The 12,756-nt window shown below is 34.8% G+C and overlaps 1 protein-coding gene across 1 annotated transcript; it reads right to left on the bottom strand.

The window, feature by feature from the left end:
• Positions 1-5,947: 5,947 nt before the first annotated feature.
• Positions 5,948-9,616, bottom strand: LOC110922539 (1-aminocyclopropane-1-carboxylate synthase). Its single transcript, XM_022166827.2, has 4 exons — positions 9,361-9,616; positions 9,102-9,233; positions 8,797-8,957; positions 5,948-7,235 (listed from the first exon to the last, which is right to left on the bottom strand). Exons 1-4 carry the CDS (start codon positions 9,526-9,528, stop codon positions 6,203-6,205), a joined length of 1,494 nt encoding a protein of 497 aa, XP_022022519.1. The 5' UTR covers positions 9,529-9,616; the 3' UTR covers positions 5,948-6,202.
• Positions 9,617-12,756: the final 3,140 nt, after the last annotated feature.

Raw genomic sequence — 12,756 nt, 5'->3', positions numbered from 1 at the left:
ACGGACGTGCAATATCTCCGGATTGGGTGCCGGATCCTCCTACACAAGTTCAGGTTCCACAAAATATCCAACAAGACTTGCGTGATAAAGAAACTTACTTTCGGTTGAGATACGATTTAATCAAACTAGTAGGTTCTTTAGGTTTGGAGTTTCATGAGTCGGACGAGGAGTAGAGTTTTTTTAGTATTTTTTTTTTAAATTGTAGCCTAAAATATTTTTAGTATGTTAAATTGAACTAGTATGTTTTAATTCTAATGAAATTTATAATTTTAGTGTTTTATCGTTAATTTCTAATTTTAAAATAAAAAATAAAAAAAATTGTGCGTGATGGAATTCCATCACTAGTGATGACCACCGCCAATACAAAATGCTTGTGAGTGATAGAATAGTGGCCGATGACATGGCAGGGGTTGATTGGATGCTTGTGAGTGATGAAATTCTATCACTAGTGACCACCCACACTCCCCTTATAAATAAACAACAATTTGATGTTTAGCAAATGATTATTAATAAAAGTCAAACACAATCACTACAAAGGTTGGTTTGTAATTAAAAGAATTGATTTTTGCTCATGGGCAGTTGTATGCGATACTATCAAGAATAAAAAGAAGACATAAAGTAAAGTTAATAACATTAGCTAAATATTAAAAATGTTACAAATAAGACGACAAATGTGGGGTATAAAGAAATATTTAGAGATTTATAGATTGTTTCTGTATTTGTTACCTATGTATTGTATTATCAATGAGGTTGGTGGCACATTAACAAAGATAAAAACCTTTAGGTACACTTAGATTTAAAGGTCTCAGGTTCAAGACTTCCAATCTCACAAACAACATAAATGAAGAAAAAAACTTGTATATTGCAATTTTACCTTTTCCATATTTAATGCGTCTTTTACTATTATTATGAAATGAATTATATATTTTATATTATACGAAGTAAAATACATTATATAAAATGACCTGTGATTTTTTTCGTTTTTATTTGTTAATGAGAAGCCACTTCTTGTTAAAGGATGGGAGCATTATATGTTAATAATCGTAAAACGGGAACCAATTGTGAGTATAATAGCATCCACATCTATGTGTAATTTTTTAAATCGATAGATTTATAAGAAATATTTTCTTGATACAGCCCGTGCAACACACGGGATCTTAAACTACTTTAATATATAAATGAATTAAACAAGAGAATGGCACATGACATTAGATGGAAATAAATGAAATGTGAGAATGACACATGACACATGACATTAGGGGTCTGTTTGGTATGGGGTAATGGAATAGGCGAGGTAATGGAATAGACGAGGGAATGCAATGGATGATTACCATTCCATGTCTTGTTTGGTTACCATGTGGGAATGGAATGAATTATTATCGTGTATTGTTTGGTAGGCAAGAAAAACGAAGGAATAAAATCAGTGGTAAGTGGTGATGGTCGGTGGTAGGGATTGTGGGTGGTTATAGGTGGGTGGCGGAGGCGGCGATGGGTGGTGGTGGCAGCGGCGAGTGGCGGTGGAGGCTGCGACTAGGGATGAGATTTTTTACCGAAATACCGGTACCGTACCGATCATAAACGGTACCGGTATCGGTAATAGATTTTTCGAAATTCGGTATCGGTAAAAAACGGTATCGGTACCGGTATTTTTCGGTAAATACCGGTTTTAATACCTAATTTAATAATGACCTTATGTATTTTGCTATTATCTTAGATCCCACTATGAAGTTATATTTTCTTGAACAATGTTTTACAAAACCCAATATCAGATTTCTTTTGTTTGGTTATCTTTAATCAATTATGATGATTTTTTAGGCATGTTGGAATTTGGATGTTAAAAGTCGAACCCATGGATGTTTACCTTTTGATTTTTTGACTACTTAATATGTTTACCATTTGTTTACGATCCTCTATATATTACTCTAGTTCAATTAATAATGGATGGATGTGTTGCACATGAAATTTTTTTAGGTAAAACAATGGATGACACAAAAGCGGTACCAATATGGTAAAGTACCGTAATACCGGTACCGATACCGGTACCGAATCTATAAATACGGTGCGGTAATCGGTATCCACATTTCCTCAATTTCGGTAACGGTATTTATGGTATCGGTATCGGTACCGGTATCGTACCGATCTCATCCCTAGCTGCGACGGCGGGCTTCGATGATGGGGGTAGCGGCGATGGGTGGCAACGGTGGTCGGTGGTGACGGTGGAGGCGATGACGGGTTGCGGGTGGAGGCGGGGATGACGTCGGTGGTATGTGAGTGGTGGTGGTGGTGGGTGGTGGGCTGGTGGCGAAGGTGGTGGGTTGTGGGTTGTGGTGTTGATGAATGGTGCAAGTGGAGATGGAATAAAAAAAACATGGGGGGTGGATGAAATGATTTTGAGGGAGTGGAATGCCATATGGAATGAGTGATTCCATTCCGTTGACCAATCAAACAACCTTTTCTTCATTCCGTCGTAATAATCCCTTCAATTTCTTCTCTTATTCCTGCATACCAAACACTACCTAAATGTATTTCTTTATTAGTATTAGATTATAAATCTAATAGAAAATTCTTTCCAGGACATTAATTGTAAAGGTTTATCTTGTACAAGATTTGTCTTCAAATATTTGTATTCAATTTGTGCAACAGAGACTAGAGTTATGATGATTGTTATTAATGAACTAGTATTAGTCCCCCACGTTATGCGGGAGCAGAAATTGTGTCAAGTAGTACTAATGCTACACAACTACCATAGATCAACAACACCGAAAAAGTTCGTAAAAACAAAATAAACAAAAAACGAAAAAAGACCGAACGAAAAGCATATGTAAAATCATTGAATCACGCATGCCCGTTGCGGCATGTTAATACGAAAAATTTAGATTGAAACATAAAAATAGAAAAGAATAACTAAGTCGATCTAAGACCACGTGTGTTGTGACGAACCTGTCAAACAGGTAAAAATGGGCGCGTTGTGACGGTTCTGTCAAATGAGAAAAAATAGTCGAAAAAATGTTGAAATCCACACGCACGTTGCAGCGTGTTCACTCGCAAAATTAGAATGAAACGTAAAACGCAAAATTTGCAAAAGATGAAAATTATGGGGATCAAAAATAAAAATTGTGTTAGGGTTAAATTGCAAAAGATGAATTTTTTTGGTTAAAAGTAAAAAAAAAAAAAACCAACGAGGTTAAAATACAAAAAATGAAAACTTTGGATTAGAAGCAGTGTTTTAGACCCGGACTGGTCGGTCGGACCGGGAACCGGAGGTTGAGCCGGTCCGGGTCATGGTATCGGGCCGGAAATGCGTTGAACCGGAGTTGAACCGCCGACCTGACGGTTGGACCGGGAAACCGGCCAGTCGTACCGGTTTTTGGAAGGGTTGGACCGGTTTATGTATATATATATATACAGGGGGCCGCTAGAATGAGAACCACCTCGAGTTGTAAGAACCGCGGGAACCACACCGTACGGGGCGAGGTGGACTAAATTTTTTTTTTCAAAAACGTAGATGCATGTATTATAAACACATTCGTAAAAAAAATTAAAAAAAATGCCGTGCGTGTAGATTTTTACACCACAAGTTTGTGGTTTACGAGTTCCGTAAATTTACGGAACTCGTAAACCACAAACTTGTGGTGTAAAAAACTACACGCACGACATTTTTTTAATTTTTTTTTACGAATGTGTTTATAATACATGCATCTATGTTTTTTGAAAAAAAAATTGGTCCACCTCGCCCCGGATCAAGTAGTTCTCGCGGTTCTTACAACTCGAGGTGGTTCTCATTCTAGCGGTCCCCTATATATATATATAGAGAAAGTATAATGTACTTCAAGGCTTAACCTACATTAACATACATGACAAAAAATATAACGTGCGTTATTATTATAGAACGTGCGTGATTATAGTCCCATGCGTGATTATGTGGTCCCATGCGTGATTATGTTGTCCCATGCGTGATTATGTGGTCCCATGTGTAATTATGTGGTCCCATGCGTGATTATACCTCTGATCCAACGGTTACCATTGTCTCCTACGTGATGTATGATAAGGCTTTTTGTATGTTAACCTTACTCTATATATATATATATATATATATATATATATATATATATATATATATATATATATTCAGATTTAACCCTATTAATTTTTATAATATTTACGATACCTCCAGGTTCTTACATCCGGTCCAGTTTTGCAAACATTGATTTAGAAGTGAAAACTCAATTTTTTTTGGAAAACTCCCCAAGCTTGGAGTACAACTCCATGAAGCACCAACATGTTCCTAGGGCTGTAAACGAGTCGAGCCGAGTCGAGCCAGGGTGGGGGTCGAGCTCAAGCTCGAAATTAATTAAGGAGGCTAAACTTGGCTTGAGATTTACGTCGGAGTTAAACGAGCCTAAAAACGAGCCAACGAGCCGAGCCGAGCTTAACTCGTGCTGGGCTTGGTTACAAAATGAGCCAGCTTGGTTCACGTCATCTCAAATTGAGTTTTTTAGCTAGATTTTCTCGAGCTTCTTTCGAGCGAGCTACGAGCCGAGCTACGAGTCGCGAGCTTTATGAACAGCCCTACATGTTCCTAACTTATAGTATGGTAATATGGGATCAAAGTTGAAAATAAAAATGTGTTGGGGTTAAATTACCAAAAACATTTTTTGGTTAAATATTAAAAAAACCATCATCATCATCATACTCAGTAAATCCCACCAATAGCAAAGCAAAGGTGGGGTCTAAGGACGGTAAGATGTAGACAGTCTTACCTCTACCCCGTAGGAATAGAGAGGTTGCTTCCAGTGAGACCCCCGGCTCGATAGTAGTTTGCATCAAGCCTTGGACATAAGACACATAACACTCAGCAATCGGGAGTCGGGACAAAGATCGATTAGTGCATGTACCCTTTTGTCTTTCAGCTAAAAAAGAGGCTAAAATACCAAAATGAAAACCTTTGGATTAGAAATGAAAGCTCAAATTTTTTTTGAGAACTCCCCAAGCTTGGAGTACAACTCCATGAAGCACCAACATGTTCCTAATTTATAGTATGGTAATTTTTTGGTTAAATTAAAAAAAAAAAAAAACAAACCAAAGAGGCTAAAATACAAAAAAATGAAAACCTTTGAATTAGAAGTGAAAACTAAAGGATCAACGATGTAATTACTTCTAAAATACGTCTTTAACTAATTAGTTTTTTAATAATTTATTTTTAAATAACTTTTATTCGATAGCTTCTAAAGAATTAAATACGCAGCTGTATTTAATTTTCTCAACATTCCAGAAAAACTAAATACGTAACTGTATTTAGTTTTCTCAACATGCCGATATATATTTTGTTGAAAATGGAGTTATATTAAAAATTTAGTACTTTGGTATTGTTGGCTATATATAGTACATGTATTGTGATGAACAAAATCGAAACCGAACAAACAATATCGCTATCAGTATTATCAAAATCGGCATAAGTATTCGTTTTTATTGTTTTTGATCCATATAAACTTTTTTCTTGTATTGTAAAGTATAAAAGTACTCGTACGGTAATAAACCCGAGTTGTGTTCAAAATATGTGTTGTACTTTACTGATTGCCGGTACCGTACTGGTAATGAATCGAATCGAACCGATACCGACCAAATAACGTTATTATTATACCAATACCAATGTTATCGGAACCGATGACTATATTCGTTTTTATGATTTTTGGTCGATATAGCATATTTTGTTTTTTTTCAAATATAATGTTTTATAAGATTTTAAATATACCGTTGCCACACGCTTAATTTTATCTACATTTCTGTATAAAAAGTTTTCTAATAGCGAATCGCGGGGCGGACATGACTCACTAGTTAGTACATAGTAAGTGTATACCAATATGACCGATGCTACATAGGCTACCTTTTAATAGATTCATAAGGCAAAGAAGATACATTAAACACATAAATTTAAAAAATATTATCATATAAAAAAAACAGATCAGTTACATGATCATATCACCAAATATTATCAACATACAACATGTATGTTGAAAAAAACTTCATCGATTGTTACACACTATTGATTAACAAGCATGTCATACTTAGTTTTCAAACACACAACAACATAAGATTAATAACAACATATCACAATAAAATACCATATACCGACGATCCACAGAAGTTAATCATCCAGTTTATTCACGTTCATACGAGTCTTTAAGCTGTTAGCATATCTAGATCAAGTTCTTGCTTGAACCAGTGGTGATAGTGCGAATGGCGAATGAGGAGACATAATAGTTCGAGGGGACATCATAGCGGCTTCATCATATAAGCGTGACGAAAAGCTAAGTCGAAGATTCTTTTGAAATGACTTCCTTTTTTTATTGTTCATTGTTGTCCTGTCATGCTTTCTCCCCTTGTTAACAAAAACATGTATCCTTTTCAATGCGATCTCAACCGTTTGATCATCCATGTTGGCGAAGCAAACTCTAAACCACCCGGGCTCATCGCAGTGGAATGAGGAACCAGGGGACACATTGAGTTTAACATCGGTGATAATCAATCTCCATAGCTCCATTTCTTCATCAAACGTAGGCTTCTTTAAAAGCGTACGTAAATCCATCCAGACAAAGAGGCCGGCATTACTTGCTAAGCAAGTAATCCCCTCTTTTTCAAGCCCTTGAGTGAAAGTTAGATGACGTTTGGCTAACCTCTTCGAACTTTCACTTAGAAAACCGTCAATAAACTCTTCATCCGAAAGGATTGAAGCTAGAAAAAGTTGAGTTTGTGAGGAAATTAATCCGAAACTCGACATTTTTCTAGCACAACTCACAACATGATCGTTGTATGAATACAGAATGCCGACACGAAACCCTGGGAGCCCCATATCCTTTGACAAGCTATATATAATGTGAACAAGCTCGCGGTTTACCCGGTTAGTTGGATCTTGTTCCATTTCTTGTAAGACCTCAGAAATGGAGACAAATTCGGGTGTGTTAAAGATAGTTGCTGCATAAATTTCATCACAGACAAGATGAATGTTTTTTTCATTGATGAATCTCATTAGGGTTTGTAGTGTTTCTTTATCCATAGTTGTGCCCAGAGGATTTGAAGGATTTGCAATGATCAAGCCTTTGACTCTTATGTTGGATGCAATTGCATTTTCATAAGTGGATTCAAGTGCTTTTTGAGTAATCTTGAAATCATTTGAACTTTTGCAGATTATTGGAGCTAGTTGCACTCCAGTTCTCCATCTTAGGTCTCTATCAAATCTGAAAAAGAAACTAAATAATTTAGTAACCAAAAGCAACATTATAAAATGAGGGATGTATAACTTGAAAGAAAATATGAAACTTAGTTTAAGCGTTTGACAAATGGAAAAAGGTTTTGAGTTGATAAGAAATCTATATAAAGCAAAAACAATAAGCAAATTCTTAAGTTCCCATGGAAGAAAAACAAAACAATAAAAAAATTTTATAAGCAAGTTGCAACAAAAATTTTATATTGTATATATTTATTTAGCATATGACTTTTTAATATTGTATATTTATTTAGCATATGACTTTTAATTGTAAGATACTAAGATCCAATTTGTCTCCTTAGATTTTATTAAATTTGACTCACTAATAAAAGAATTGATTCTGAATGTATGTTTTTGGGCTTGTTTTTTCCTTTTTCTTTCATTTGATCTAATGGTCATTGGGAACATTTGAAAAGTTTCTCTCTTTCCTAATAATCTACCAATTGACTTTTTGACTCGTCATGTCAAAATCAATATTTGAATAGTCTATTTAGACTTCAATAAATTTTGTTGACCACGCCAACTGGCGATTAGCTAAGCATTGCATGTGTAGATGGTCTAATCCAAATTGGTTAACTAAAATGACATCTACTTTCAAATATGATTTTGACTTGAGTAGGAATGTTTTATCCAAATGTCAGGGCATGACATGGATGTTTTATGATGTGTACGTATCTAAGAAGATCCTGGTCGTTCACGATGCTGAGTCGATTACGGAGCGGTGGAGAAAAGTCATTCACATGGTGATACTAGCCTCATTGTGACGTCTGTGACTAGCCCGTAACGATAAAGAATTCAATGATGTTATGGTGTCGGTAACAAGGACTGTAGAATATATCAAAGAGGACTCTTACATGTGGATGAAAAACAGATTTTTGGGTGGCTCGTTGGAATGGAGTAGTTGGATTGAGTTTGACATTTCTATGTATGTTTGAATGTTGCCTCAGCCACTGGCTAAACACCTTATATATAAAGATTTTGTTGTTCAAAAGAAAAATACGCATATGTATACGTATATGTGTGTAATAAAATAACATTTTATGATAAAGCAATGGAATGTTTAAAGCATAAAAACGGTGCAAATACTCATAGTCTCATATCACCTTTGGAGTGACTAATTTTCGGATTTACTAGAGTTAATGGTATACAATTTATGAAAGTATGGGTTATCACTATTAAATTCTGTACCATTGCAGAAGTCTTTTTAATGAAAAAGATAGACTAAATTGTGGATTATTTAAATTAAAGGAAAAAAATTTATTCATATGAAAACCTAAGTGATGCATGATCTTTTACTATTATTCATTTTTTACTTGAATGGATGACATGGTTAAAAATGGCTCTCTAGCAACGTAGAGGCTGATTGTAATTCTTAACAAATAAATTTTTTAGCAGTGAAACGTTAAAAAGTGTTGCATAAAAGAGTTTTTTTGGTATGCATAACACAAACCCAACATTTGTAAGGATAGGCATTACATTACATTTTTATAAAAAAAAAAAAAGAAAAAAAGAAACTTGATTTATATACTTACGCAGGATAATATGGAGTCGGCACAAGAAATCCATCACCAGGATCTGCCAAGCAAAACATTAAAGATTCACTTGCTCCGGTGGCTCCACCACCCATCACAATCCGATCGGGGTCAAATGCAACCTTATTTCCTCTTACTTTCCCCATAAAGTTTGCAATTGCCTGCACAAACACAAGCAAATTATGTAAATTTACTACATGCAATGCAACTTCATTTCATATTGATATATTAATTAGTAATAAATACCTCTATACATTTTGCTTAACATGATTAATTAATCTCATGACGCATTTAGTATTACTTACCTTTCGAAATTCGTATAAGCCATGATAGTCTTGAAAGTTTGCAATATCTTTAAACTGGCTGACTCCATCCTTGGTACAAATAGATGATTTTGGGTTCTTTGCAACCCAGTTTTCAATTAAATCCAATGAAAGCTGCAAGAACAAAATAATTATTTTTAAACTTCAAAAGTGGTATTCTAATGTAACATTTTTTCAATATATGGATGCATGAATAATAATAATAATAATAATAATATTATGACTTTGAACAGAAGCAAACCTGGTTTTCTGCTAAACCCATTTGAATAACACCATTAGGGTTTTCTGTAAGATGAAATGGGTCTTGATCATAAGCTTTCCACCCATCAAAGTAAGGTGAATTCTCTCCATGTTGCTCACTTGTTGCAATCTTTGACAAAAGGGTTTGGTTTTCTGCCAAGAATGCCATAGTGTAATTCTTGTTTGTGCGTGTGAAATCTATAATATAATGAAAGCTGCTTGTGGGATAACTTTAGGAAACTAAGTGTGTTATTAGTTTTCTGAATTGATGATGAAGAAAGTAAAGGAAATAGAGATATATATAGGCATAGGGATATAGAGTTTGTGTGTGACTTGCATGTGTGTTGTTTTGTGCGTGGAATACAAGTATGGAGAGAGAAAAAGGCATTCAACTTTTCAAATTATGTTTATCGTAATTGCTTGCGTGAGCCAACAACGTACATGGCAAATATAGCAATGAAATCAACACGTACACTAATCCATTAAAGAAAAAAAATATATAATCACTCCTTTATAATAATACAAGAGCTGATTATATTATTTAAAATAAGTGGTGAAATTTGTTTAGGGGAAGACACACTTGTCACTTGATCATAATATAACATCTCATTTCCTTCAATTTCATCCCACTATCACTAATACATTTACAACAACCATCATACTATCACATTCCATCATTATTTTTTTAAATAAAATATAAACTAAAACCAACAATTTTAACATACATAAAATTAAATAAGAAAACCCAATTTAAAAAAAAAAAAAAAAAAAAACACAAGCTATATAGAAGACAAAAAAACACCACCTCAAATTTAAATGCTAAAATAAAATTAAATCTACTCTTTGTCACATTCGGTAAAGTGGAGATATAAAGCACCAACGTATTTCGTAAAATCATATTGTAGTCGAAAGTGGATGTTTTCATACCGCAACTCCAAAACAACATCATTGGGAACGGCTACTTGAGTTGGAGGGTCCATCATGCAGTCGGGCGATATTGTGTACCCCTCATCCTTTAAGATCATATTGTGTAATATGATATACGCATACACCAAGCTCCTTATTTTCGTTTACTTCATTGCACGAACAGGTCAATTAATTATACCCTATTTACCTTTCAAAACACCAAATGCTCGCTCAATATCTTTTCTCGTTGATTCCTGTAACTTCTTAAACAATTTCTCTTGTGGCCCGTTAGATACAAATAAGATTTTACAAAAACAGGCACAGTCGGGTATCAACAAGATAAAGGTCGTGTAAATAATGCTCTCGTTGACCACACACAGACACGGCGATGTGGTCTCATGTATTTCTTATTGAACAACGGTGATTCGATGTCAGTTGTAAGTTTCTGTACAGTTTGTTTTACTTTTTATGTTTCTAGTGGGTCAAGAGTCTAGAAGTTTTCAAATTTTCTTTGAAATGTGTTTGCATTTTAGGGGGAGTAGGGAAATTTCTGAAAATCCAAAAACATTTAAAAATTTGAAAAAGCCAAAAACATGATAAAATTCAAAAATGAGTTTCGTTGTGAAAAGAGGAAATGATAGTACATCAGTAGGCTGTCACAACATGCTAAAGAAATGTAAAGATAAAATGTGATAAACAATCTCACTGAGGATATGCCAGTAGGTTTTTACACATTTAGTAGATTGTGACGAGATATAAACCTAAAATTCAAACTTGCTTGTTCTGTGGGTTAACACAAACTTGGATATATAGGTAACCCCTGAAATCTTGTTTGATAGGTCCCTTATTCTGAGATACTAGGTCTTTATGCTCAGTGATATCTGGGGTATTATCCCGGGACTTCTGCTGTATGGAAGTACTGACCTAGTCCCCGGATAATGCTTTCCGCAAATGCTTGAAACACAGCATCGCCCTCAGCAAGCTGATGAAACAATAAAATTGATAGTCGCTGCTGTTGTAATCAAAAGATCCTCTAAAGGGGACACACCAAAAGTCGAGCCGTCATCTCTCTGCTGAACGAAAGTTCTGACCTGAGCTCTCACGGTTTCGCATTTAACCCCTGAACAGATATCATCTGTGGTATACTCACCTGTAAGATTGAATATTGGGATCTGGATACGGGAGTATATTCAAGTAGTGGGACACACGGATAAGTTTAAGTTCTTAAGACATTAATATCGTATCTCGGATCAATTGAACTTTGTGTGAAAATTTCAGTGGACCGATATACTGACAATCTAGGTGAATTGTTTTGAACTGAAAATGCAATCAAGCTTAACGGTGTTAGTGACATGTCTCATAAACTGATATGATCCTCTTAAACGAACTCGCAAAAATATTTTCTGTAAATATTTTTCTTTACTGCATTACAGGTTTCTTTATTTCAAAATCCAAAAGATTTTCAGTGTGTTTTAGCATAAATTTTTGAAAAAGTCAAAAAGGTTTTCGATAACTAATGTTGAATAGCTGATTTTCAAAATTCCGAGTGCTAAACATGATGAGCAACATTTGAGAGGAAGTGTTTGTGTGAATTTAAATGTTTGCATAATCTAAGTTTCAAGTGGTTCATCATAGAGAAAGAAATTTGAGGGGAAATCAAGTGTTGATGCACATGAGAGGGAGTCTGAATTGGTGTACGTTTATTTGTTAGAAAAATGTTTGTGAAAGAAATTTATTTCTGGGTTAAGAATGTGCAGGAAAGCCAGGATTTGATCTTGAAACTGAAGATAGAGTGCCAGGTTTTGATTCCTGAAGATCTCTGTTTGAGCCAAGTTGATCGATCCTGAGAACCTGTGAAGTCCAGACAAAGATCCTGAAGATATTACTGAAGAACAAAGAAATGCCAGTAAATCGAGAGGGGGAGTCTGAAGATAGAAAGATAGAGAAGCCCAGAGACTGATCAAGACAAGAAATCTTAAAGACACAGCGTCAGTGCTCGATAGTCGACTCCATCAACATCTTAGGGGGACTCTGTTGGTGCACTACATCTGTTGATTTCGTCTAGGATTGAGTCTTACATTGGATTGTATAGATTAGGGTTTGAATTACGAGAAAACATGAGTTTGTATGAGATTTGTGACCTAGGTTCGCTTTTAGGGTCATAGGATAGGGGGTTCGCTAATAGGGACATTACAGGTTCGCTTATGAGTTTGTATATTGCAATTTTACCTTTTCCATATTTAATGCGTCTTTTACTATTATTATGAAATGAATTATATATTTTATATTATACGAAGTAAAATACATTATATAAAATGACCTGTGATTTTTTTCGTTTTTATTTGTTAATGAGAAGCCACTTCTTGTTAAAGGATGGGAGCATTATATGTTAATAATCGTAAAACGGGAACCAATTGTGAGTATAATAGCATCCACATCTATGTGTAATTTTTTAAATCGATAGATTTATAAGAAATATTTTCTTGATACA

Source organism: Helianthus annuus, chromosome 17, assembly GCF_002127325.2.
Source record: "Helianthus annuus cultivar XRQ/B chromosome 17, HanXRQr2.0-SUNRISE, whole genome shotgun sequence".
NCBI classification, from domain to species: domain Eukaryota; kingdom Viridiplantae; phylum Streptophyta; class Magnoliopsida; order Asterales; family Asteraceae; genus Helianthus; species Helianthus annuus.
The sequence above is the reverse complement of the archived record's forward strand: the minus strand, read 5'-3'. Positions and strand labels throughout refer to the sequence as shown.

Bases quoted from the DNA above. Each gene is read 5' to 3' on its own strand.
- LOC110922539 (XM_022166827.2), bottom strand. From the start codon at position 9,528: ATGGCATTCTTGGCAGAAAACCAAACCCTTTTGTCAAAGATTGCAACA. The intron at 9,234-9,360 runs GTTTGCTTCTGT...TTGTTCTTGCAG, and splicing joins TGGGTTTAGCAGAAAACCAG to CTTTCATTGGATTTAATTGA. The intron at 8,958-9,101 runs GTAAGTAATACT...GTGTTTGTGCAG, and splicing joins GCTTATACGAATTTCGAAAG to GCAATTGCAAACTTTATGGG.